General features: G+C 42.3%; 1 protein-coding gene across 4 annotated transcripts in view; it reads left to right on the top strand.

Annotated features, from left to right (window-relative positions):
* The window catches only part of LYST (lysosomal trafficking regulator), a 1,083,863-nt gene that overhangs the window by 876,428 nt on the left and 180,349 nt on the right, over window positions 1-27,086 (top strand). For all 4 annotated transcript variants that reach the window (XM_056566940.1, XM_056566939.1, XM_056566938.1 and 1 more), the window contains exons 41-42: window positions 1,412-1,568; window positions 4,203-4,343. In XM_056566940.1, coding sequence (XP_056422915.1) covers window positions 1,412-1,568; window positions 4,203-4,343 — 298 coding nt within the window. The remainder of the gene's footprint in view (window positions 1-1,411; window positions 1,569-4,202; window positions 4,344-27,086) is intronic.

Below are 27,086 nucleotides of genomic sequence, written 5' to 3'. Positions count from 1 at the left end.
GTTACAATCACGTAACAGGTCTTAAAAGGATATAACATGTTGATGTACAATGCATTAGATAACATAGGCACTTAGGATTTATTATACAAGACACAGGTGAAGGGGGCCCAGGGGTCACAGGATGGAGTCTGTCAGACAGGGCAGCTAGGGTACAGGGATGCAACTCCTGTACTGGGCCACTACATACTTATGAAGGTACACACTTTTATTGCAAAGGCTTAATTGCTTTTGAGTTATTTCTAGGGGACAGCAACATGAATCACTGTTATGTAGTCTGTGCACACGTAATCATACTTTACATTGTAACAGAGTGTCATTTCTTCAGTGTTGTCACATGAAAAGATATAACTAAATAGTTACAAAAATTGTGAGGGGTGTACTCTTATGTGAGATGCTGTAGAGATATATGCCTACCTATATTTATTTTTTTATTGACCAAAAAAAGCTTTTTACAGCAGCTTCCCCATGGACTGGAGCCATATGAATGTGGTCAGGAGAGGTTATAGGGATCTCTACAGGGCGTATAAGTGTTTTTTGTTTTTAGGGGGAAAAAAAGCACAGTTACACAGCTCCGAACTCCTCACATCTCTAATGTGATGTGAGGAGATCATGGCTGTAGAAGGCTTTTTTTTTTTTACTCACATTACTGCTAGTCTGAATCCGCAGAAAGGGACAGCTGCAATTGGTCTCCTTACTGACATTCGTGATTATCAACTGTCTATAACAATTGTTTTCACTCTTCTGTCACAATGACAGACATTTATCAAGCGATTTAGTTACATTTTTTTTACTAATAATGTCGCACAAATGTCGCACCTGCGACTACGCGATTTTTCGTGCCACATTTTGACTGGAAAGTGAGAAAAGCAAGTTTTCCAATACTTAACTACGTAGTAATAATTTTAAAATGGACTATGGGTAGTCGCAACTGCGCAAAAAAAATTCGCAATAAGGTTAAAATTTACTAAATTTACTCCAGCTCAAACATGGAGCAGAAAAAGCTACTACCAAAGTAAAAAAGAAAAAATTGCTTATGTGAAAGAAATTTAGCAACAGGCTGAAACCGTTGATAAATAAGTCACACATAAGCAAAAAAAAAGTTAAGAAAAAATTACTAAAATAAGGAATACATAAGCAAACATTGATAAATGTCCCCCAATGTGTTTACATGCTGTGACAGCAGGACACATATGTTCATTCAAATGCAGCAAGTATCAGTTGTTTATGACAAGCATACTGGGCCTGTTATAGCAACAGCACTATTTTTCCAAATGTCTAACTTTAATATATTTCTTGTAATGTAAGGATTAGACTTTTAACTAATTAATAATTTTCAGTAATGGATATCTGAGATTTTTTTTAAGTGGTAACCTATATGCATTTGAACTAAACAAATTTATTTTACTTTTAGTATTTGGAAGATGAGTATAGTAAAGCTGATAGAGAAGATGACCCGATGCCTCCAGTGCAGCCATATCATTATGGATCACACTACTCAAACAGTGGCACAGTGCTTCACTTTTTGGTCAGATTGCCTCCTTTCACCAAAATGTTCCTTGCATATCAAGGTAAGTGTCTAGATGACCCAACCTGTATCAGATTTGCAGATATCCAATTAGTGAGACCATCAGGGTAAAAGGAAGTCAGGGACAGAAGGCACCACAGAAATAGTCAATATTTTGAATACTGTGTCACCCGTGAATTCATGTAAGCAGCTAAATGTTTATGATAGACAATAGCAGATAGACAAACAGGAAGCAGGTGGCTGGAAAAATTAGCTTCTGAGCTGAGTTTTATATCATTGAAGCTTCTCCCACATGCTGCCCCTCCTACCTTTGATTTGCATAACCTCCTTGTCCTTATTGGTGTTGCAATTTTAATGTTGTAAAGTGTAATGTTATTTAACATATCCTTTAAATTGCTGTGTGGTTGTTGTTTGCGCACCACTTATGCATATCAGCATACCAAAAATGGCATTTCCTGACCAAAATAGATACAAAACCAAAAATCTGGGAGCTCTTCATAGACCAAAAACCGAGGATACTGTGTTACACACTAACTACCCTATGTGCCTAATTGGGCTTAGAAGAAAAAATACATGGAAATAGTCCTACTAGGTCATGGGGGCAATAAAGATAGAAGTAATAGTAGAAAATTGAGAATGAGAATCAGATATATAACACAACAATTTATTGCTTAATTATAAAAAAAACATCCTCTGCAGGGCCCTTTCATCGGATGCAACATATAAAATGGAGAATGGATGGTTAAATTCAAAGTTAAAACATTTATATTATATACATATAAAACATATGAGATAATCCCCAACGAGCACAATTTATATATTCGTTTGGCTGTAACTTGTGAGATGGATAATGCTGTAGGTACAGATAATTTGTACCACTGCAAGTTCTTTGCGGCTTGGGCTGTGTCGGGCCGTTGGGACACTGTGTCACAAAGATTGCACTCTCTGTTACACAGAGAGGGAGAGCAGTGAATAGTGAAAACTCTCGACAGCACTATAGGTACCAATGTCTTACTCTATTTCACTTATATGGCCCAGATGGCATGGGGCCTATAGAATATATAAAAATCACAGGTAGAGTATGTATTAAAAGCGCTCAGCAGTGCTGTAGGTCCCTTAAAATTGTCCCACTTTACTTAATTGGCCCTTATGGCACAGGCCCGATGTTATAAACAAGTCACAAGTGGGATACTGTGTGGGGCTTGCACTATGTACCTCTTGCTGGCTGCTGGTTAGCGGATTCTCTGTGATATAGACTTGTTCTGCTGGCTCAAGCTGTGTCTCAGCATGCGTGATGTGTGGATCAGGTATCCACGAGGAGTGTGCGCTCTGATCTTCATATACAGTAATGGCCGTAATTGTTGGCACCCCTGAAATTCTTCAAGAAAATGAAGTATGTTTCACAGAAAAGGATTGCAGGAAAATAGCAAATTGGACATATCATCACACCAGACTCCAAAAATGGTCCGGACAAAATTATTGGCACCCTTAATTTAATATTTGGTTTCACACCCTTTGGAAAAAATAACTGAAAGCAGTCGCTTCCTGTAACCATCAATAAGCTTCTTACACCTCCCAGCTGGAATGGTGGACCACTCTTCCTTTGCAAACTGCTCCAGGTCTTCCTTATTGGAAGGGTGACTTTTCCTGCCAGCAATTTTAAGATCTCTCCTCAGGTGTTCAATGGGATTTAGATCTGGACTCATTGCTGGCCACTTAAGAACTCTCCAGCGGTTTGTTGCCATCCATTTCTGGGTGCTTTTTGATGTATGTTTGGGGTCATTGTCCTGGAAGGCCCAAGATCTCGGACGCAAACCCAGCTTTCTGACACTGGGCTGTACAGTGCGACCCAAAATCTGTTGGTAATCCTCAGATTTCATGATGCCTTGCACACTTTCAAGGCACCCAGTGCCAGAGGCAGCAAAACAACCCCAAAACATCATTGAACTTCCACCATATTTCACTGTAGGTACTGTGTTCTTTGTAGGCCTCATTCCTTATTCCCAGAAGGATTTTGGCTTACTCAAGTTCATTTTGGCAAAATGTAGTCTTGTTTTTTTATGTCTGTGTCAGCATTGGGGCCCTCCTGGGTCTCCTGCCATAGCGTTTCATTTAATTTAAATGTTGATAGATAGTTTGCGCTGACACTGATGCTCCCTGAGCCTGCAGGACAGCTTTGATATCTTTGGAACTTGTTTGGGGCTCCTTATCCACCATCCGGACTGTCCTGCATTGACACCTTGTCCTGCAATCTCTTATCCCATACCACGCACTGATTATTTTCTGCACTTGCCTACCCGACAGTCTGCAGGATGTTTAAAAGTCCCGGGCAACCTCTTCAGCCCGAGAATATCTCTGGATGTCCCATAAACTTGCATGAGACTTCAGACATAACCCCATCTTCTCATAAGGTGGTGGGTTAGGGTTGATTTAACTCTGATATGTTTAGTTAACATATTAGTAACGTATACTAAGTTTCATTGTAATATCTCACACACAAATACATAAAAACACATGTTGATTTTGAGATAGTATTTATCTTCAAGCTTTCCAACTTCAAGTCATTTTTAGCTGGAATAGTTACGGTATTTAAAATATTTTTGTGATCACACCAGTGTTTTCTTTTTTTTTAATCCTTAAATGCGTGATTCATATCAATATATTGCTTTAATTTTAGATCAAAGCTTTGATATTCCCGACAGAACCTTCCATTCCATGAATACAACGTGGCGATTGTCGTCTTTTGAATCAATGACTGATGTGAAGGAGTTAATTCCAGAATTTTTCTACTTACCAGAGTTTTTAGTCAACAGAGAAGGTATGTGAAATCTATTTCACTACATAAATATTTTTATAATGTCATTACTTACTAAAAACATATAAATACAGTTAAAGTGGTTGCCTCGTTATGATACCGAACGCTGAGACCCCCTACGATCTCCTGTACGGCACACTGGCAGTCCCCAGGAAAGGAGGAGTGTATCGACCCTCACACGAAGAGTCGGCCGTCACGCCCCCTCAGTGTATCTGTGTTCTGGAGATGCAGCGTTCGGGTATCTCTCGGCTCTTCCATAGAGATACATGGAGGGGGCATGTTGGCCACTGCTTCATGCAGGGCTCGACACACTTCCTCCCTGGGGACTACCGTGGTGCCATGCAAGAGATTGGGGGGGGGGGGGGTCCCAGCAGTTGGACCACATGTGATCAATATAAGTGCCTGGGACAGAGGGTGGAGGGCTCTGTGTGCTCTATCCAGAGCGTGGTCCAGGAAGACTTAAAAGATGGAGAGCAAGGCTGAGTTGAGTTCCTCTGGAGCCACTGGATTCTGCAAGCCCCACAGGCATATATATATATATATATATATATATATATTTTTTTTTTTTTTTTTTTTATATATACAATTTTAATAAAGCACAAAAACATTGAGTAGACAACAAAGAATATCAGAAATCAAGGAAATAAGATCCCACTTACTAAGATATCACATAGGTTACTGTGCCAAGAAATGCAACAGGAGTAATTGCTCACCTACTGTGAGGATGGCACACTTAGCAACTGAAAGTTGCAAACAATAATAAACGAAATGACTAGAATAAGGTAACAAAAAATATACACAGGGAGAGAAAAGGGGAGGGAAAGGGAGGAGGGCACATTAAGGAGGTCGCTGATCACAATAAGAGCCCAGTGGTTCCCAGACAGAAATGAATGTGCTAACTGTATTGTTCAGAGAGGCAATAATAGATTCCAGGGACCAGATCTACCATATATTGGTCAGTAGGTTGGGGTGCAAGGAAAGAGCAGTCATCTTTCAAAACCTGGCAATTAAGGTCTTGACAGCTAACAGGATGTGCAAGAGAAGCTTCGCGTGCTACTTGCACAACAAAGCAGAGGACAGAAGAAGAAAAACCCCCTCAGACCCCTATGTTACGAGAAAATATGATAGGTTGAACCGAATCTACCCACGCACTGCAGGGGGATAGCAGGGTTGATCTTGTGTAAGAGTTCTGGGGTATGGTACCAACCCATCAGCAATTTATACTGGTTTTCCTTGTAAGTGGTGAAGGGGGAGCCCCTCCACATAATCTTCCACTGGGGAAAGAAGGGTTCAGGACGTCCTCCCAGCGACCCATGTACCTATGCGAAGGGACACCAGCCTCCACAGGGGAATTCAATATAGAATAAACAGCGGATAGAATGCCTTTGGTCATTGGGCCCCTACTACAAAGCTGTTCGAACTCCGTGGGCGAGAAACCACTGCCAAGTCTAATTTAGTAACCATGTGGTGCCACAATTGCAGGTAATGGAGCCACTCAGAGGAGGGAAGCCTATACTTAGTCGCCAGTTGTTCAAAAGAGAGCAAGGAGCAATAAAAGTTGTCAACAGCACCCACGTAACAAAAGAGACGCCTAGAACCCCAGGCCCCCACGATCGCTGATGTCATACTCGTGGGTTGTTCAGGATGATAAAGAAAAGACAATAATTGAGGAGGAGGAGGCAAGTTTAAATTTTGCATCACAAAGGGTCCTCAGGCCCAAGAACGGACCCACAAAGACTGACAAGGGAAAGGCAGACCAAAGGAAGGAGTAAGGGTGGACAGGGGCTAACCAGAGATTTTCAATCTCCATCCACTTACTGTATGTGTGGTAAGAGGACCAGGAGGCAAGATGGTAAAGATGTGCCGATAAATAATAATGTTCGATACTGCCAGCCCATCCATAGATTTACCAGCCATTATCACATAGGCAGTTGGTGTCTTTTTGCATCCCACATGAATCAGAAAATCGCTGTCTGAAGGGACTGTAGAGCTGCAAGGGGTACTTTCAAATTAGTAAACAGCCGGAAAAAAAATAAAGTGCAACCACATTTAGGAGGCATAGCTGGGGGTAAGGAAAACTCTGATGTATTTAATACAGGGGTAGGACCTTTTACATCAAAAGTCAGCGCGAAGCTGAGGCAGATTTAACGCATATCCTCCGTCTTAGTGAGGTTCACTTATAACCAGAAACAACACCATAGCGTTGTAGGACCCTATAGAGATTAGGTAGTGAAATCATAGTGGTGGGTAAGGAGAACATCGTCCGTAAATAAACAAATCTTAAATTTGTAGTAGGGTTCGAGTAGAGGCCTTTTGGTGCTGTGAGCAATCAGCCCGAGATGCCAAACTTCTGGAGGATTGCGAACATAAACGGCCAACCCAGCCTATCAGACATTTTCAGCAGCTAGACAAAGCAGCAGGGCCTTTTCAGGATTAACTACTTCTATATAGTCTATAACCTACTCATGTTATCGTCTCCTTGGCGACAGGGGACAAAGCCCAACCAGGTCTTTATGCACTTGGGATGGCAAATGAAAGCATAGCCAATTAGCCAGGATCTTAGCATACAGCTATAAATCTGAGTTGGGAAGAGAGAGAGGCCTGTAGCTGGAACAGTTGTGGATGTCTTTCCCTGGCTCAGGGATAAGGGTAATCTAGGAATGGAGCAGGAATTAAGAGATCCCAGAACCATCCATAGAGGAATTAAAGAGGGTGACCAGTTTAGGAACCAACTGTGGCGAAAAATTCTTATAATATAAATATTTAAAACCATCTGGTCCAGGCAAGCACCCCAACAACAATGATTGATCATGTATAGAACTTCATCCAGAATATAAAGAGATTTTTGCTCCGCCAAGGAGTCTGCAAGGAGCAGTCTGACAGGTAGGATTGCAAAGAGAAGGTCACGCTCTATCGGATCAGATGGCAGCTAGGATGGGAGAGAATACAACTAAGAGTAGTAGTCCAAAAAAGGTTAGAAATGTCCCTAGCTAAGTCTGAGACTTGGTTCTCTGTAAGGTGGAGCGTATCCTTCTCTACTCTAAACAAAGATTCTATGAGAAGGGTGATAAAGCCCATACCCTGCTTGCCTTCACTCTTTGGGAGCAAGCTGCAGCCCAGACTCTACGGGAGCAATCTGCAGCCCAGTTGGTGTTGAGAGATGCGGGATGCCTTCGCTCTAATCGGCTAGGCTTTCATTTGCCATCCCTTGTGCATAAAGACCTGGTTGGGCTTTGTCCCCTGTCGCCAAGGAGACGATAACATGAGAAGTTGTAGACTGTAAAGATGTAGTTATTCCCAACTCTGAAAAGGCCCTGCTGCTTAGTCTAGCTGCTGAAAATGTCTTTGATAGTCTAGGTTGGCCGTTTATGTTCGCGATCCTCCAGAAGATTGGCATCTTGGGCTGATTCCTCATGACACCAAAAGGTCTCTTCTCGAACCCTACTACAAAATTAAGATTTGTTTATTTACAGACAATGTTCTCTTTACCTACCCCTTTGATTTAACTACCTAATCTCTATATGGTCCTACAACGCTATGATGGTTTGTAAGTGAACCTCTCTAAGACGGAGGATATGCGTTAAATCTCCCTCAGCTTCGTGCTGACTTTTGATGTAAATGGTCCTCTATTAAATACATCAGAGTTTTCCTTACCCCCCCCCCCATGCCTCCTAAAGGTGGTCGCACTTTATTTTTTTCCCAGCTGTTTACTAATTTGAAACTCTCCTGAATAAAGTACCCCTTTCAGCTCTACAGTCCCTTAAGACAGCAATTTTTCTGATTCATGTGGAATGCAAAAAGACACCAACTGCCTATGTGATAATGGCTGGTAAATCTATAGATGAGCTGGCAGTATCGAACATAACTAAGTATTATTTATCGGCACATCTTCACCATCTTTCCTCCTGGTCCTCCTACCATACATAAAGTAAGTGGATGGAGTTTGAAAAACTCTGGTTAGCCCCAGTCCACCCTTACTCCTTCATTTGGTCCTCCTTCCCCTTGTCAGTCTTTGTGGGTCCGTTCTTAGGCCTGATGGCCCTTTGTGATGCGAAATTTAAACTTGCCTCTGCCTCCTCTCCATTATTGTCTTTTCTTTATCATCCTTAACAACCCACGAGTATGACATCGGCGATGGTGGGGGCCTGGGGTTCTAGGTGTCTCTGGGTGCTGTTGACGTCTTTTATCGCTCCTTGCTCTCTTTTGAGCAACTGGCGACCTTGTATAGGCTTCCCTCCTCAGAGTGGCTCCATTTCCTGGAATTGCGGCACCACATGGTTACTAAATTAGGCTTGGCAGTGGTTTCTCACCCATGAAGTTTGAACAGCTTTGTCGTAGGGGCCCAATGACCAAAGGCCTTCTATCTGCTGTTTATTCTATATTGAATTCCCCTGTGGATACTAGTGTCCCTTTGCTTAGGTACATGGGTCGCTGGGAGGAGGTCCTGAACACTAGTGTCTAATTTCCCCAGTGGAAGATTGTGTGGAAAAAGCCTCCATCTTCACCACTTACAAGGAAAACCAGTATAAATTGCTGATGGGTTTGTACCATACCCCAGAAATGTTACACAAGCTCAACCCTGCTATCACCCTGATGTGCTGGTGTTGCGTGGGTAGAGTCGGTTCAACCTATCATATTTTCTCGTCCTATCCACTGATTACTGGGTATTGGTTTGAGGTGGAACCTACATTTTAATGTTTTTGCAACCCCTGTCCCCTCTGACCCCAAGGTGTCAGAGGGGTCTGAGGGGTTTTGCTTCTTCTGTCCTCTGCTTTGTTGTGCAAGAGTCTAGGCAAGCAGGGTATGGGCTTTATTACCCTTCTCATAGCTCTCTATAAGGTGGAGTGTATCCTTCTCTACTCTAAACAAAGATTCTAAGTCTCAGAGCCAAGCTCTCACTTCCACCAGTTTCCGCAACAGCGACAGAGAGGGACTAGTCACCATGGAAGCCTCCAGTTTCCCTTTTACCGCCTTGCAGTCACAAGCCTGAAGCAGGGTTTTCCTGTCGAGAGTCGAGAACCTAGAGCCGTACTGTAGGAGTGGCTTTGTGCCTGAGAAGAGACCTATCGTTAGTTGCAAAATATTTGTCATTACATGCCTGTCTAGAATGACTGGAGGGAGGCGATTTAAGGACAGCGGCCGCAACAGGAAAAAAAAAGCAGATTGAAACCGGACCATGATCTGACCAGGAGTTCGGCTCCATAGAAGCACCTGAAAGCATACAGACCGCAGGGGTCTTACAATAAAGTAGTCGATACTGGTATAGGACCTATGGGGAAAGAAAAAAATGTAAAAGGCCCATCCATTGAATGGTTTGTGTCGGAGGTCATATAGGAAAAAGGAGTGACTCAGGCGGCAAAACTCCATCACAGTTGATGGAGCGAATATCTGCAGAGTGTGTGTAACCCTGTGAGCCAGCAGAGCAAAGGGAAAATTCCTGCGGTACATAGCCTGGTGGTCCTGGAGGATGATTAAAAGGCGATGCAACAGTCTCTGTTGAATCGTGGGTGCAACAAACAACATCCCGGGGCACACCAGAGGAATTTTTCGGGCGAAGAGCACGATGAGCCCTGTCCAGCTTAATTTTGCAAGAGGAGTATGTGATTAAATATGGTCTCAAGCAGGGGTGTGGGAACCTCCACAAATCTGGGGGGATAGCATTTTACTTGGGTGTGGCTTTGCAAGGGCGGAGCCACAAAGGGGGAGGGGCCAAATTGGCATAACCAATCAATGCTCCATGATGATACATGAATGAGCTTCAGGCTCCTTATCAAAGGTACCTTCAGGTTGCTGTTAACTCAGGAGACAATGATCTTTAAGAACTGTGTATGTACCATTACTGTGTAACAGTCTGTGTATGTACCATTAACACCTTAAAGAAACAGGAGGTACATGTATGCCCTAGTTGCGGTCCTGGTGTATTGCCCGATAAGCATTGGCTGCTATGAGCAGCCGGAACTTATTGCAAATTTTGGACATCGGCATCACATCCCACCCCTAATAAAAGTGTAAATTGCCCCCCTTTTCCCATTTTTCAATGGAAAAAAAATAACAAACATATTTGGCAGTGCCTGCATGCAGAAATGTCCAAACTATTGAAAGCTATTAAAACATTAATGAAGCTGCATGGTGCATAGCGTAAATGTGGAAAAAATACCTAAGTCCAGAACTGCTGATTTTTGGTCACTTTAATATACAAGAAAAAAAATAATAAGCGATCATAAAGTCCCATCTAAACAAACATAGTTCTGATAAAAAAAAACTACAGATCACAGCGCAAAAATTACCCCTCATACATCCCCATATACAGAAAAATACAAGTGTTAAAGAAGAGGACAAATTTAAAGTGTACCCATCATTAACAAAAACGTTTTATATAATGTAGATAATACCATTATATGTATATTTGTAATATACATCAATTTAAAAAAAATGTGTATATATTTGGTTGAAAAAAATGCTGTCCCTGCAGCTATTGCCTGTGTGTCTCTATGAGGAGACCAAATACAGGAAGTGAAGGCAGAACAAGCAGGGCTCTTTGCAGGCTCCCGAATTGTCAATCATTCTGCTGTGTGAGCCAGGGGCATGTCACAGAGCCACACTGCACTGTTACTGACCAACTCCTGTATACTGACCAATATAACCAGTGTACATGGAGAAATATTATCACCATACATATTACATCATATTAATACTGATCAAATACTATATACTAGGAGTAATAATACCAATATTACCAGTGTATATGGAGGAATATTATCACTATACATATAACCATCATACTGTTACTTACCAAACTCTGTATAATGAGACCATTACCACCAATAATACCAGTATTCAAGAAGGAATATTATCACCATACATATTACAACCATACCGTTACTGACCAAACTCTGTATAAAGAAAGCAATATTTCCAATAATATCAGTATGTAGAGAACAAATTATACCAGCACACAGGAAAAAAACACTATACACAGACAAACAATACCAAATAAAACCAGAATATAAATACTACCAGAGCCAAATAATGTTGGCGCACAAGGAACACACTGTACATCAGAGTGACTGACTAATGCACCATATTATTAGTGAATAAAATCAGTGCACAGACCAGTATTACATTGGGGATCAAAAGTTTGGGCACCCCAGGTAAAAATTTCTATTAATGTGCATAAAGAAGCCAAGGAAAGGCATCAAATTACAGATTAGACATTCTTATAATATGTCAACAAAAGTTAGATTTTATTTCCATCATTTACACTTTCAAAATAATAGACAAAACCAAAAAATGGTGTCTGCAAAGGTTTGGGCACCCTGCAGGGTTAATATCTTGTACTGCCCCCTTTGGCAAGTATCACAGCTTGTAAACGCTTTTTGTAGCCAGCCAAGAGTCTTTCAATTTTGTTTGAGGTATCGTTGCCCATTCTTCCTTACAAAAGTCTTCCAGTTCTTTGAGATTTCTGGGCTGTCTGTCACGCACTGCTCTTTTAAGGTCTATCCATAGATTTTCAATTATGTTGAAGTCAGGAGATTGTGAAGGCCATGGCAAAACCTTCAGTTTACGCCTCTTGATGAAATCCCACTTGGATTTCGAGGTATGTTTAGGATCATTATCCATTTGTAGAAGCCATCCTCTCTTTAAAGGGGTATTCCAGGCCAAAACTTTTTTTTATATATCAACTGGCTCCGGAAAGTTAAACAGATTTGTAAATTACTTCTATTAAAAAATCTTAATCCTTTCAATAGTTATTAGCTTCTGAAGTTGAGTTGTTGTTTTCTGTCTAACTGCTCAATGATGATGTCACATCTCGGGAGCTATGCTGTTCCTATGGGGGTATTCTCCCATCATGCACAGCTGCTGGGACGTGACATCATCATTGAGCAGTTAGACAGAAAACTTCAGAAGCTAATAACTATTGGAAGGATTAAGATTTTTTTTTTTAAAGTCATTTACAAATCTGTTTAACTTTCCGGAGCCAGTTGATATATAAAAAAAAAGTTTTTGCTTGGAATACCCCTTTAACTTCAGCTTTTTCACAGATGGCATCAAGTTAGCATCCAAAATTTGCTGAAATTTTATTGAATCCATTTTTCCTTCTACTCGTGAGATCCTCCCTGTGCCACTGGCTGCAATACAACCCCAAAGCATGATTGATCCACCCCCACGCTTAACAGTTGGACAGAGGTTCTTTTCATTAAATTCTGTTCCCCTTCTTCTCTAAACGTACCTTTGCTCATTCCGGCCAAAAAGTTCAATTTTAACCTCATCGATCCACAGAACTTGTTTCCAAAATGCATCAAGCTTGTCTATATGTTCATTTTACAAAGTTCAAACGCTGATTTTTGTGGTAAGGACGTAGAAGAGGTTTTCTTCTCATGACTCTTCCATGAAGACCATATTTGTACAAGTATCTCTTTATAGTGGAATAGTGTACCACAACTCCAATGTCTGCCAGATCTTTCTGGAGAGATTGTGCAGTCAAACGTGGGTTTTGAATGGTTTTTCTCACAATCCTGCGAGCTGTTCTGTCTGATATTTTTCTTGGTCTTCCAGATCTTGTTTTAGCTTCCACTGTTCCTGATGACTGCCATTTCTTAATTACAGGGTGGGCCATTTATATGGATACACCTTAATAAAATGGGAATGGTTGGTGATATTAACTTCCTGTTTGTGGCACATTAGCATATGTGAGGGGGGAAACTTTTCAAGATGGGTTGTGACCATTGTGGCCATTTTGACCCTCAGTTTACTCAGAAGATTTTTTTTCAATGATGAGGCAAACTTTTATGTGAATGGTGACGTTAACAAAAAACAAAACACCATTTTTGGTCTGACACTAACCCACATTGGATAGATCCCTCCAAGACTGTTGGAACACAAAAATTGATGGCATGGTGTGGTAAATAGGGTACAAGGATAGTGGGGCCATTCTTCATCAATGGAAACCTCAAGGCCACTGGAAATGCGAAATTGCTACATGATTATGTGTTTCCCTCTTTATGCACTGAAGCTGGCACGTTGCCTGAGTTTTTCCAGCAAGATGGTGCACCACCACATTATGGGTGTCAGGTCCGAGCATTCCTAGATGAACAGTGTCCTGGAAAGTGGATTGGTCCTTGTGGGCCAGTTGAGTGGCCCCCAAGGTCTCCCGATCTGACCCCCTTAGACTTTTATCTTTGGGGTCATCTGAAGGCAATTGTCTATGCTGTGAAGACACCTGAAACTACGGATACTGGAAGCCTGTGCTAGCGTTTCTCGTAAATAACTCATGAAAGAATAAAGTTACGTTAAAACCAAGCCCATCATTGTTTTTCTTGTGAAATTCCCAAAAAGTTTGATGTGTCACATGACCCTCTTCCTATTTAAAAAACTAAAGTTTTATTCAAAATGGCTGATTTCAAAATGGCCGCCATGGTCACCACTCATCTTGAAAAGTTTCCCCCCTCACATATACTAATGTGCTACAAACAGGAAGTTAATATCACCAACCATTCCCATTTTATTAAGGTGTATCCATATAAATGGCCCACCCTGTACATTCCGAACAGAGGATATTGACATCTGAAAACATTTTGCTATCTTCTTATAGCCTTCTCCAGCTTTGTGAGCATCAACTATTTTCAGATTTCTAGACAACTGCTTAGAAGAACCCATGGTGCTGATTGTTGGGGCAAGGTCAGATGAGTCTGGGTATGTAAAACCTTTGAGATTGACCACCTGGTCTTCCCAGATGATGATTGAGAACAATCCATGACACTGGCAGGTCTCAGCTTTGCAAAGGGGGCAGTGCATGCTATAAATTCTGCAGGGTGCCCAAACTTTTGCAGATGCCATTTTTTTGTTTTCTGTTATTTTGAAAGTGTAAATGATGGAAATAAAATCTAACTTTTGTTGACATATTATAAGAATGTCTAATCTGTAATTTGATGCCTTTTGGAGATTTTTCCATCTTTCCTTGGCTTCTTTATGCACATTAATACAAATTTTTACCTGGGGTTCCCAAACTTATGATAACCACTGTACCTCCCCTATACAGTGACCAATTAGAAGTAGATACCAGCTGTATGCAGGATTTGCAGACCTTATACAGTTAGTGATTAAATACAGGACCACACAGAGGCAGATACCAGCTGTACATAGGATCTGTAAACCATATAAGTGATTATATACATGACCAAATAGAGGTATATACTGGTTGTACACAGGATCTGTTTACCATATAAGTTATTATATACAGGACCATGAAGAGGTACACACCAACTGTACACAGGATCTGTATTCTATATAAGTGATTATACACAGGACTATATAGAGGTAGATACCAGCTATACACAGGATCTGTATACCATATAAGTGATTATAGTTACATTTAGGGACTCACAGGTGAAATTTTTTCTGATCAACGGCATCCTTTTTCCCTTTCTTCTCCAATCGGATCAGACCAACATGCCAAATTTTTCCAGCCAAAACTCTTCAGCATCTGCAGGACCAACGTGTTAGATACCAAACTTTCCAGTGCCCTCCCCACCTCTACACGATATCCCCATCTATAGGCCCCCAATTTGTAATAATGCCCCCTTGGTGCCCTGCAAAGTAAAAGTGGGTAGGATAGAAGGTCCCTGTTGCGGTTCTAGGGTGATAATCCTGTCTGCAGCTCCACTTATTGTGGAAAATCCTGCTGACTACACCAATTGTGATTTGTAGAATTAGAGTAAAACAAACATTCCCCTCCCCCGACCATGTGCTTTCTTTGTTAGAGTCCCCAAAATGGCCACCAACTATATGAAAACGGAAGCAGGAAGTTCAGGCTAAATTTATTGGTCCTAAATATGTTTATAAAACACCCTGAAACACTGATAACGTTTTGTACAACTATGAAATAATTGTACAAGGTATTTTGGCAGAAATGTCTTGTACCAGCAGTGTATCCCACCAAATTAACAATAACTCGGTAACCAGCAAAGTTGATAACATTTAATAAAACATTAATTAGCTAAACCAAATAAGACATACATACAAGCATTAATACAATAGTACATGCTCTATGTTTAGCAAACTAGCATGAATCTACCCAAGTGATACATGAATGTTTAGTGTAGAAATGATACAATCAATATACTTATCCATCCCAGGCTAATGAGCAGAAGATGCTTCTCTTGAAGGACAAGCCAAAGGAAAAGGGGCAGAGGGATATATGATTTCCAGAGAAAACCGCTAATGCCCTACCCCTTTGGCCTAGTGTCCACCGTCTCTCCTCACATAACCTGGAAAAACAGGTTCCTTAGCCCCGCCTACTGTGGCTGTATGTGAAACTAAACTTTAGACCGTGTGGGCAGGGAAAGTTATACTACATGGGATTTAATGGATGTAAAAACACATCATTTCAATATCCATAACAGTCCCCCGTTATGGTAGGTAGCTAGGTTGGTTGTTAGCAAGATAAATTGATAGGTGGCTAGATAGGTAGGAAGCTATCTAGGTAGATTTTTAGCTAGTTGCATCGACAGCCAGATAGTTATGTTGCTAGTTATGTAAATCGCTAGGTAGATAGTAAGGAAGCTAGATAGCCAGGTAGGTAGGGATCTGGGTTGCTAGGTAGGTACCCAGGTAGTTAGCTGGATATATAGCAAGCGAAGAAGGTAGGTATGTTGGTAGACAGCCAGGTGGGTAGGTAGCAAGGTAAGTAGGTATTAACACTGATCAGGTTCAGATGCTGGTTTTCCAAGTAAATTAAATATAGACCCTGAATTGAATAGGGACTTCCATAAATATACACCTTTTATTTAATTCCAATAAAATATCCACTTACACTACAACATTTAGAGGCCGCCACTGGTCACCTAGGGTTTAGCACGTATTTATCATATTGCACTTGAGTATATGTAGTCTTTCAGAATAAAGTCCATATAAAGTGTAAAAACTGTGTAAAAAAACGAATTATATATAAAAAAAAATTTAACAGGAGGCATGGTCCAGGTTTGTCTTCTATTCTGTGCTCACTATCGCTCAAAGCTTAGAGCTTTTTTTTAAATGATATAAATTCCCTCATGCATCGATATGTTCTCATTTATGCCACTGTTCACATTTAAGTCCTATTATGCTGTTCATTCACTTTACCTGACTATATTCATTTTAGGTTTGGTACTTAAAATTAACGTGTAGCAGTTATTTCTCCATGCCACTGTTTAGAAACATGCATATTTTTTAGTTATAAATACTGGAATATTGGACCAACCTCAGTGACTAAGGAGAGTTAAACTGTGACATGGATAGAGAACTGCTACACACGAATGCTATTTACCAACCCTAGAATAAATGTAGCCAGTTATGAACTGCATAAATGGACTTACGTGTGAACAGTGGCATAAATGAGAACATATTGATACATAAAGGAATTTATGCCATATAACAACAAAAAAATACAACTTTTAGCCATGGTGAGCACAGAATAAAAGATAAACATGGACAATAACTAGTTGGTATTTTTGTGTGCTTTTTATACATTGTTTCTACATAGTTTCTGCAATATGATAAATGTGTGCTGAACCATAGGTGACTGTTGTCAACCTGTATATTTTGTAGTGTAAGTTGATATTTTAGCAGTCAAACAAAGATGCTTTATTGAAAGATAATATAGCGAAACACGAGTAAGCATCAAGTAAAAAAAGAAAACAAACAGCCTCTTACCGCAATACAAACAATGCATCGAGTACCAAACAAAAAAGAAAGGCAAGTGAATGTAAAGAATGTGCGGTATTAAAGCAGGGAAGCAATACTGACAATTCAGACGGCAAGCAAGGAAATCATACAAAAGTGTCCACCCCCCCTCCCCATTAAGAAATTCAAGGTCAGTAAAGAGACATAGAGTGTTGCATTGGAGGGCAGTGAGGATAAGACAACCAAGGTTCCCAAACTACATTAAAACTGCCCAGGCGCTAAGAGCAAGACGGTTTGCTTCCATTGAGAAGCAATATATATATATATATATATATATATATAGATATAGATATATATCTAATAAAATAACTTGTGCTAGCCAAAATACACGGTATGGCATCCTGCTGGGTTTACACCCCAAAAAACAAAACACAGGGACGGCTGGTATCCTACAAGGCAGAATGCCAGTCAGGACATCTAAGACCTGATGCCAGAGCACCTGCTCTATGGGACATCCCCACCATAAATGATACATTGTACCCCATGCAGCACACCCCCTGAAATATAACTGGAAGACCTGTGGATAGATTGAGTTCAGTCTGGTCGGGACCATGTAAGTCCTATGTAATACCTTAAGTGAGGTCTTCGCTAAGGAGACCTGACAACTAGCCTTACCAACAGTCATACAACAGTCATGCCATTGAGGTAGAGAAAGCGTGGTATGAGTTAAACCCTTCCAGTCTACCATGAATTTTATGGCTATCTTCCAAAAGTAAAAACTTGTCAACTTTATGATGCAAGCATTAAGTAGACATATTGTATATGTGAATCTATGTATAATTTATTTGGGATGTCCATTTTCCTTATAAGCCGAAAGTTTCAAAGTAAAAAAAATGCAACATTTTCAAATTTTTCATAAAATTTTGGAATTTTTTACTAAGAAATTATGCAAGTATCAGCAAAAATTTACCAGTAACATAAAGTAGAATATGTCACTAAAAACAATCTCGGAATCAGAATGAAAAGTAAAAGCATCCCAGAGTTATTAATGCTTTAAGTGCAAAAAATGGCTGGGTCCTTAAGGTGAAAATGGGCTGGATCCTTAAGGGGAGTGAGAGGGCGAAGGTTAGCAGTAAGTGGTCTCTTGAGGGGTTTCGGAATGACAGTAATTAGAGCGTCCAAGTCAGGAGAAATTGAAGAGGCAGACAGTAGAGAATTATAAAATGTAGTCAAGTTAGGGATCAAGATAGAGGATAACTTTTTAAAGTAAGATGCCGAAAACCCATCCAGGCCAGGCGATTTGCCCAATTTTAATCGGTCGATGGCCACCACAATTTCTTCTAGGGTAATCGGTGCGTTCAAGTGCTCCCTGTTAGTGGAAGAAATTGAAGGCAAAGGAACCATGGAGAGATAGGAGGTCAAAACCTGGTCACTGCAAAATAAACCTGTCGGAGCAGAATATAGGTTTTGTGTAAAAAGGGTGGAAGGCAGTATAAATACGATCAGGGTGGGAAGTGCGAAGACCAGGATGCAGCTGAATGCTGTGAACCCTATTAAAAGAAATTGTCTTTTTAAGCATGGAGGCTAGAAGACGATCAGACTTATTAGCAAACTTATAGGTAGCTCTGTCCAGCGGAGAGCTTTTTTAACCCGCGTAGATAAAAGGGCACTCAACTGCGCCCTGGTGTCGCTAAGAGACTTATACAAATAGGGGGGGGGGAGCTGCTGGTGTGCGCATGTGAGCCTAGCTAATTTGGCCTCTAAGGCTGCTTGTACAGCTGTTCTATCACACTCTATACCCGTGGCCAGGGAGATCAGTCGCCCACGGATATATGCCCTATGGGCAAGTCCGATCCATTATGGGGATGGATCAGAGTCACTTATTAGAAATGTAGAAATCTAGGTCACCCTCAATTTGTGTTTTCACCCTGGGCATAGTCAGTAAGGATTCGGTAAGCCTCCACTGAATTGGATGTGCAGCCCTTTGCGCAAAACCAAGAGAGACGATAACAAGATCAGGATCCGACCAGAATATGTCTAGCAAACAATAAGTGAAAAAGTGGCAGTGTATTGTTCAGGACCCAATCTATTCTGGTGTAATGATGATGAACAGGAGAATTGTAAGTGTAACATCGGGCTGTGCCATTATGCTCCCGCCACACAGCCGATAAATGGTTATCTGAAAACACGGAGGTCAACAGCGCAGGATTAGAACAATCTAGTTTACTGTTGACCACAAAATGAAAGTCACCAGCCCAGATCAAAATATCATAGGACAGGAGCCAAGGCTCGCACACATGTGATAAAAAAAAATAGGGTAACAGAAGATCAGTTGGGGCATATGAATTAAAGGGGTATTCCAGGCAAAAACTTTTTTTTATATATATCAACTGGCTCCGGAAAGTTAAACAGATTTGTAAATTACTTCTATTAAATCTTTCCTATAAATCTTAATCCTTCCAATAGTTATTAGCTTCTGAAGTTTTCTGTCTAACTGCTCAATGATGATGTCACGTCACGGGAGCTGTGCATGATGGGAGAATATCCCTTGCATGATGGGAGAATATCCCTATAGGAGCTGGACAGCTCCCAGGACGTGAGTCATCAGAAAGCAGTTAGACAGAAAACAGCAACTCAACTTCAGAAGCTAATAACTATTGGAAGGATTAAGATTTTTTAATAGAAGTAATTTACAAATCTGTTTAACTTTCCGGATCCAGTTGATATATATATAAAAAAGTTTTTGCCTGGAATACCCCTTTAACTAAACAAAGCCTTTTATCATAAAAATCCCCCAATAAGATTAGGAACCGCCCTTCCCGATCTTTAATAGTCGGCAACAGCAAGAGGAAAGGATGAATAAGAAGGAATAGGTAGCTCAACAGATATGAATACAGATTCTAACGAGTACAGGTAAAAGGTTGTGTATCCTATACAACCTGAATATAATGAAAAGATAGAGGAGAAAGTTACCGTTCTCAAGCTATTTTCTGTGTGAGTGGAGTGTAGGAAATAAATATTTTTGTTAATAAAAATAAATGGATACCGAGAGAGAGAAATATTTGAATATTGATTGTGTTTATTTCTGCAGGGCCCATGCAGACCACCCATAAACACTAATACGGTTTTATATACTATATGTGTTGTAGGTATTTATGTTTAAGGCAGACAATATATTGTCTGCCTTAAACATATATAAACCCTCTCACATTATTCGATATCAAAGGGAAGTAAGAGATAGGAAAGGGGAATACCGACGGAAGTAGAAATAAGGGGGGAGGAAAGTGTATCATGGACTCGGCAAGAGTCAGGTAGAAGAACAAGGAACGAGTCCGTCTAGAGTATAGGAGATATCCAGCAGAAAAACAAACCATCATGAACATCCGTTAAGGCCAAGGTCCAACAAGTGAGAGTCTCACAGAAAAAATATAACAGGGACTACAACAAAGATAAACAGTTTAGGAGGCAGAGGGTCTCCTCCCAGTGCGCGGGTATCCTGGCGTCCACGGTACACAAGATTCGGGTCGGATGAATGCGCTCCCACTGCAACGCCTCTCTGTAGCTTTCTTCAACGTACGGACTGTATGACTGAATTTGTACCTATATTGTGCCAGTCCGGAGCACTTTCTCAAAGACTGTACTTTACGCCCTCAGCGTCTGGGAAAAGCTCGCACCTAGGACATGTGGGAGAGGCATCCCTAGGTGTGACTACTACCTCTCCTTGTTTGACCATGCCGGTTCTAGTTTATACTCCTGCCAAGACATATTTCTCCGCTTCTACCTTTTTGGACTCCGGTTCCGCTGGAGATTTTATTGATGCCTCTTTGGTCCATAAACATCGTCTCCCTGTGTCTCAGCTTCCTAAGCCTTTGTACATTTTTTCCATCAGTGGAGAAAAGCTGAACTGTTCGGTGCTATTTCGCACTGAACCTCTCATTATGCAAGTGGGCGTGTTACATAAGAAAAAGATTGAGTTCTATGTGCTTCCTCATTGTACTTCAGAGCTCCATCTCGGTCTTCCTTGGCTTCAACGTCACACTCCACTTCTCGCCTGGAAATCTGGTGAGGTCACCCGCTGGGGGGGACCTTATTGCCAAAATCACTGTCTTGAGTCTACCCTGCTTAAGTTTGTCTCATCGCCTTGTTCTATGACAGGCCTTCCTCTTACATATCTAGATTATTCAGACATATTCTGCGAAAAGCAGGACGAGATTCTTCCACCACATCGTCCCTATGACTGTCCCACTGACTTCCGGCCTCGGATCACGCCTACCCGTGGAAGAATCTATCCTTTATCAGTTCCTGAAACACAAGCCATGGCTATATATATTCAAGAGAACCTCCAGAAGGGCTTTATCTGAAAGTCCTAATCTCCTGCTGGAGGTGGATTCTACTTTGTGGGGAAGGATGGTTCTCTCCGTCCTTGTTTTCACTACAGGGGAGTAAATAAGATTACGATCAAAAATCGCTATCCTCTTCCTTTGATTTCTGAACTTTTTGATCGTCTTCGGGGGAGCCATGGTCTTCTTCAAGTTGGATTTGAGGGGAGCTTATAATCTTATTTGTATCCGTGAAGGACACGAATGGAAGACTGCCTTTAATACCCGAGATGGACACTTTGAGTATCTCGTGATGCCTTTTGGTCTCTGTAACGCTCCAGCAGTCTTCCAAGAATTTGTCAACGATATCTTCCGAGATCTTCTCTACTCGTGTGTAGTGGTGTACCTTCATCTTAATCTGCTCACCCAATTTGGAGGAGCATCGCTCTCATTTCCATCTGGTCCTACAGCGCCTCCGGGAGAATGATCTTTACGTCAAACTTGAGAAATGCCTATTCGAGAGATCGTCTGCTGTTCCTGGGTCACATCGTTTCCCATCAAGGTCTTCCGATGGATCCTGACAAACTGACTGCTGTGTTGAATTGGCCTCATCCTACTGGTCTACGGGCTATTCAACGTTTTCTTGGGCTTGCCAGTTATTCTCGTCAGTTCATCCCCCATTTTCCTTCCTTGGTTGCTCCGATTGTGGCTCTCACTAAGAAAAACTGTAACTCTAAGACTTGGCCTCCTGAGGCCATATAGGCCTTCACTTGCTTAAAGGGGAACTCCGGTGGGGAAAAAAAAAATCAAATCAACTGGCTCCAGAAAATTAAACAGATTTGTAAATAACTTCTATTTAAAAATATCAACCCTTCCAGTACTTATCAGCTGCCTAAACTACAGATATACTACAGAGAAATTTTAGAATTTTTTTCTAGTCTGACAACAGTGCTCTCTGCTGTCCGTGTCAGGAACTCCAGATCAATGGGGATTTGCTTCTAATCTGGATGGTGCCTGACACGGACAGAGGTGTCAGCAGAGAGCACTGTTGTCAGGCTGGAAAAAAACTTCACAAATGTCTCTGTATTATACAGCAGCTGATAAGTACTGGAAGGCTTCAGATTTTTTAACAGAAGTAATTTACATATCTGTTTAACTTTCTGGCACCAGTTGATTTGAAAACATTTGTTTTCCACTTGTTTCCACCGGAGTTCCCCTTTAAAGTCTGCATTTGCCTCTGCACCCGTCCTTTCAAGACCAGATCCAGAAAAACCATTTGCTTTGGAAGTGGACACATCATCCATAAGAGCAGGTGCTGTTTTAACTCTGAAAAACTTCAAGGACAAGATTGTAACCTGTGGTTTCTTCTATAAGACTTTCTCGCCTGCAGAGGGGAACTACTCTATTGGTGATCGGGAACTCATTGCAATGAAACTTGCCTTGGAAGAGTGGCGACATTTATTAGAAGGTTCTTCTCACCCGGTCAGCATTTATTCATAAGAATCTCCTATATCTTCAATCTGCTCAGCGACTGAACCCTCGGCAAGCTAGATGGTCTCTTTTATTTTCCTGATTTAATTTCTTTATTAATTTCTGCTCTGTGAACAAAAACGTCAGAGCCAATGCTCTTTCAAGGTCCTCCGATGTGGTAGGATTGGAACCCACACCAAGGCATATTCCTCCTGAGTGATTGATTTCTTCAGCTCCTGCCAATCTTCAGCTGGGAAATCTTCCCACCTGGGAAATCTTTTGTGCCTGCAAAACTGAGATGTAGAGTCTTGATTTGGGGATATTCTTCTTTGCTGGCTGGTCATTCTGGAGTACAAAAGTCCATTCAACTTATCTCTCTGCATTACTGGTGGCTTCACCTTGAACGCGATGTCACAGATTTTGTATGTCACTGTGTTATCTGTGCCCACGACAAGACTCTATGTCAGAGACCTGCGGGTCGCCTTCAACCTTTGCCCATTCCAGAAACTTTTTGGACTCACAGTGCTATGGACTTTATTACTGATCTTTCTGCAATAATAGTAATTTGTGTGGTGGTCGATAGATTCTCTAAAATAGCTCATTTTGTTCCTTTACCTGGCCTTCCATCTGCTCCACAGCTGGCAAAACATTTTCTTCAACATATTTTTTTGCCTGTATGGCCTCCCAACTCACATTGTCTTGGATCGAGGAGTACAATTTGTTTCCAAGTTCACCTGAGCTCTCTGTTTCCGTCTTAATAACAAGCTGGACTTTTCCTCTGCCTACTGGCCTCAAACCAACGGCCAGATGGAGAGGGTGAACCAGATTCTGGGGGACTATCTTCGCCATTTTGTCTTGGCTCGTCAGGACGATTGGGTCGATCTTTTGCCCTGGGCGGAGTTTTCTTACAATCACAAAGACTTTTTGTGGTCTATGGACATCTTCCTCATACTCCTCTCCCTCTTCCTGCCGCCTCTGGAGTGCCAGCCATTGCTGTTCAAGTACGGGATTTTATGTCCATCTGGCAACAGACCCGCCGCTCCTTGATTCGTGCCTCTTCCCGTATGAAGTCTCAAGCGGATAAGAAGAGAAGACCTCCTCCAACTTTCTCTCCTGGTGACAAAGTTTGGCTCTCCTCTAAGTATGTTTGTTTTAGGGTTCCCAGTTATAAGTTGGGTCCTCGCTTCCTGGGATTGTTTTGAGGTTTTGCACAGAATCAATCCTGTGTCTTACAAGCTCAGACTGCCTGCCTCCTTACGTATCCCGAATTCTTTTCATGTCTCCCTCCTCAAATCTGTGGTCTTTAATCTGTTTTCACAAAAGCATATGGTTTCCTCTCCAGTCTCTGGTTCCATGGATATTTTTGAAGTCAAAGAAATTTTGGCTACTAAGACTGTAAGGGGGAGACCATTTTTTTTTTTAGTAGACTGGAATGGGTTTTGTCCTGAAAAGAGGTTGTGTGAGATGGAGAATATTCTGGACCACGACTTCCTCCAAATATTTTTAGGACCCAAAAAGAGGGGGAGACCAAAAGGGGGGGGGGGGGTACTGTTGCCCTGAGCGCTCCGGCCATTCACTCTGGCTGCGGGCTCGGGATTCTCATCACGGGACACTCCCGCATGCGAATCCTGTGCCGTCACTTACCTTCTGCTCCAGCTGACTTCCCCGCTGCCTCTGTTCTCTGGCGCGTGCGCACCCCCGCTGAAGTTATGAGATTTAAATGGCCAGTGCACCCTAATTAGTAATTGCACCTGTCCCTTCCTTATAAGTTTTTGCACCTCCCTCTACCTATTGCCGGATCTTTTTTTTGCCCTATTGCCATTGAGAAAGTGTTTTCCTGTTTGCCTACCTGTATTCTGACCTACTTTTCCGTGACCTGACCACGTACCTGTGCCGCCTGCCTTGACCACCTGCCTTCCTGACCACGAGTTGCCAGATCTTTCCTGTGCCACGTACCCCCTCAGCAGCCTGTGTGGACGAGTCTAGTCAGGGGTAGCGACCTGGGTGCCGCCTGCCGCAGCAAGTCCATCCCACTTTGCGGCGGGCTCTGGTGAAAACCAGTGGCACCTTAGACTCCGCTCCCTGGCACGGCCCAAGCCATCATCCACACGGGTACAGCGGATCTATCACCTCCGTGAGTGTAACAGTAGCCAGGTATTTAGACAGCCCGAGCCAAGGTAGGTAGATAGCTCGAGCCAGGTAGTTAGACAGGCCGAGTCAGGCAGCAAGGTTTTCAGATAGTTAACTTATCCAGCGAAGCGATCTCCCGAATTGCTGGCCGCGTCCTGTCTTCTCCACAGTGCAGGCCGATGAGTGACATCATCAGCGTCTGCATCAAGGCAAAGATCACGGCCTGCTTTTAACTGTGTATGCGCATACAGTTCAAAGCGTCACTGTTGTAATGAAGAAAACTGAGACCCGTTGCTGAATCATACCCCTCCAACTCAGTTTTCTTCATTTCACTGGCAGCAGGCACAAGTATACAGATTCTCCCTGTGTGAAGAACTTGGGGAGGTTCCCACGTTATAGGTCCACCTGCCTAATTTTCTAGGGGGTTCCTACGCCCATGGCCTCTAGGGTGACTGGAAGGTTTTCATCATGAAAACTCTGGAAGACCACAGACCCTGATATTATTGCACCTGCCACAATAGTTTAGTTCCTCAACATGACTGTGAAGGTCACTATAGCTTGCAGTTGGGGGAGGTACGCCCTGGTGAAATCCTGGTCACCCTCCAGAGCCTCCAATTTATCAGAGACAGGTTGCAGGTCTTGCTGGAGACAAGAAATTTCAGCTCGACAGGTCTTAATGACTTTGGAAACCAGAGAGTGAAAATCCTCCTTGGTGGAGGGGTGAAGAAGGGCACCCACATCCTATTGCTGTTGCTTATATGGCCAGGCATGCAGAGGGGTTGCCATAGGAGACAGGAGGGGGAGGACAAGGCTCCAGCAGGAGAATGAAGGCAGAAAGGTGGTGGGGACTCACGGTAGAAGCAGAGGTCCTCACAGTTATGAGTGGAGCCGTCTGTGGAGATGGCGGACTAGAAGCACCAGCAATCCAAGAGAAGTAGGGGGAGCAGCAGGTGAACACCAACGTTCAGATGGCTGCAGGTGAGGAGAGAGTTCTGGCTGGGCAGAAGATGCCATCCTATGCAGGGTGGAGGCAGAGGAGGAGAAGCTCCGTACTGGAGGCAGGGAGGAGCAGGCCGCAGCTTGGTCCGGTGGCTGCCCGCACTTCACCTCTGCCCGAAGAAATGCCGCATGAGCGAGTAAGCACACTGCCAGGGTCCGTACTTGCTGGAGGACCGTGATCCGACACAGATGAAGGCTAGGAGCAGGTGAGGAAGCGGCCAATAGTGCAGGCCAGGTCAGGAGGTGGCCGGGCAGTGGCATGAGGTTTAGGAGGTCTTTAAGGCTTCCCCATAGAAATTAGTCAGGCAAGTGCAGTAAAGATGGCGGGCGTAGGCCACAGGGAGGGGGAGCCGAGCACCTAAGCAGCCATCTTCTTCAGCACGTTGCCACAAACCCTCCAACTCCCCCCTATCCCGATTACATTTTTCATTGTCATCCAGGTGAGTGAATAATTGTTCGGTATGTTGTCCCATAAGGCTTGGATAGAGGAGGAAGTTGACTTCTGAGCCGAATCAATCACCTTACTTCTTGTAGACATAGCCGACAAGTCTGTACAAAATCTTGATTGCATTCCACCACCATTTGTTTAGCCATAGAAGTGAAGTCCTCTTTAATTGGGAGCGATGAAACCACAGAGTGGAGATAAACCAGGGTAACCAGACATTCGAGCATGAAAAATAAAGGACTGGCCAGAACAGTTGTGCCCCTGAACCTGGATATAATGAAGGAAAATCACTGAGCAGAGTTCTGCGCAGAAGGAAGGAGGACCACGCCACCTACCAGGAAAGGATCTTATAGGTGCTGGGGTGAGGAGTTCAGGAAGATCCATTGGACCAGTGTGACGAGGTATGCCTGATGACGATCCCAGTTCAGGATAAAAGCGCGTTGCAATAAAGTTTACTTTTTATATCCAGTGGAATCATTTACTTTTTATATCCAGGGGAATCATTTTCTTCTTTAACCCCTTAAGGACGCAGCCCTTTTTCACCTTAAGGACGGAGCCCTTTTTCACAATTCTGACCACCGTCGCTTTACGAATTAATAACTCGAAAACGCTTTTACCGAATATTCTGATTCTGAGATAGTTTTTTCGTGACATACTTTATTTTGGTGGTAAATTTTCGGCGTTACTTGCATCCTTTTTTTGGTGAAAAATCCCAAAATTTCA

Source organism: Hyla sarda, chromosome 3 (genome assembly GCF_029499605.1).
Source record: "Hyla sarda isolate aHylSar1 chromosome 3, aHylSar1.hap1, whole genome shotgun sequence".
Lineage (NCBI taxonomy): Eukaryota > Metazoa > Chordata > Amphibia > Anura > Hylidae > Hyla > Hyla sarda.
Note: the sequence above shows the minus strand (reverse complement) of the source record. Positions and strands in the feature narration are given on the sequence as shown.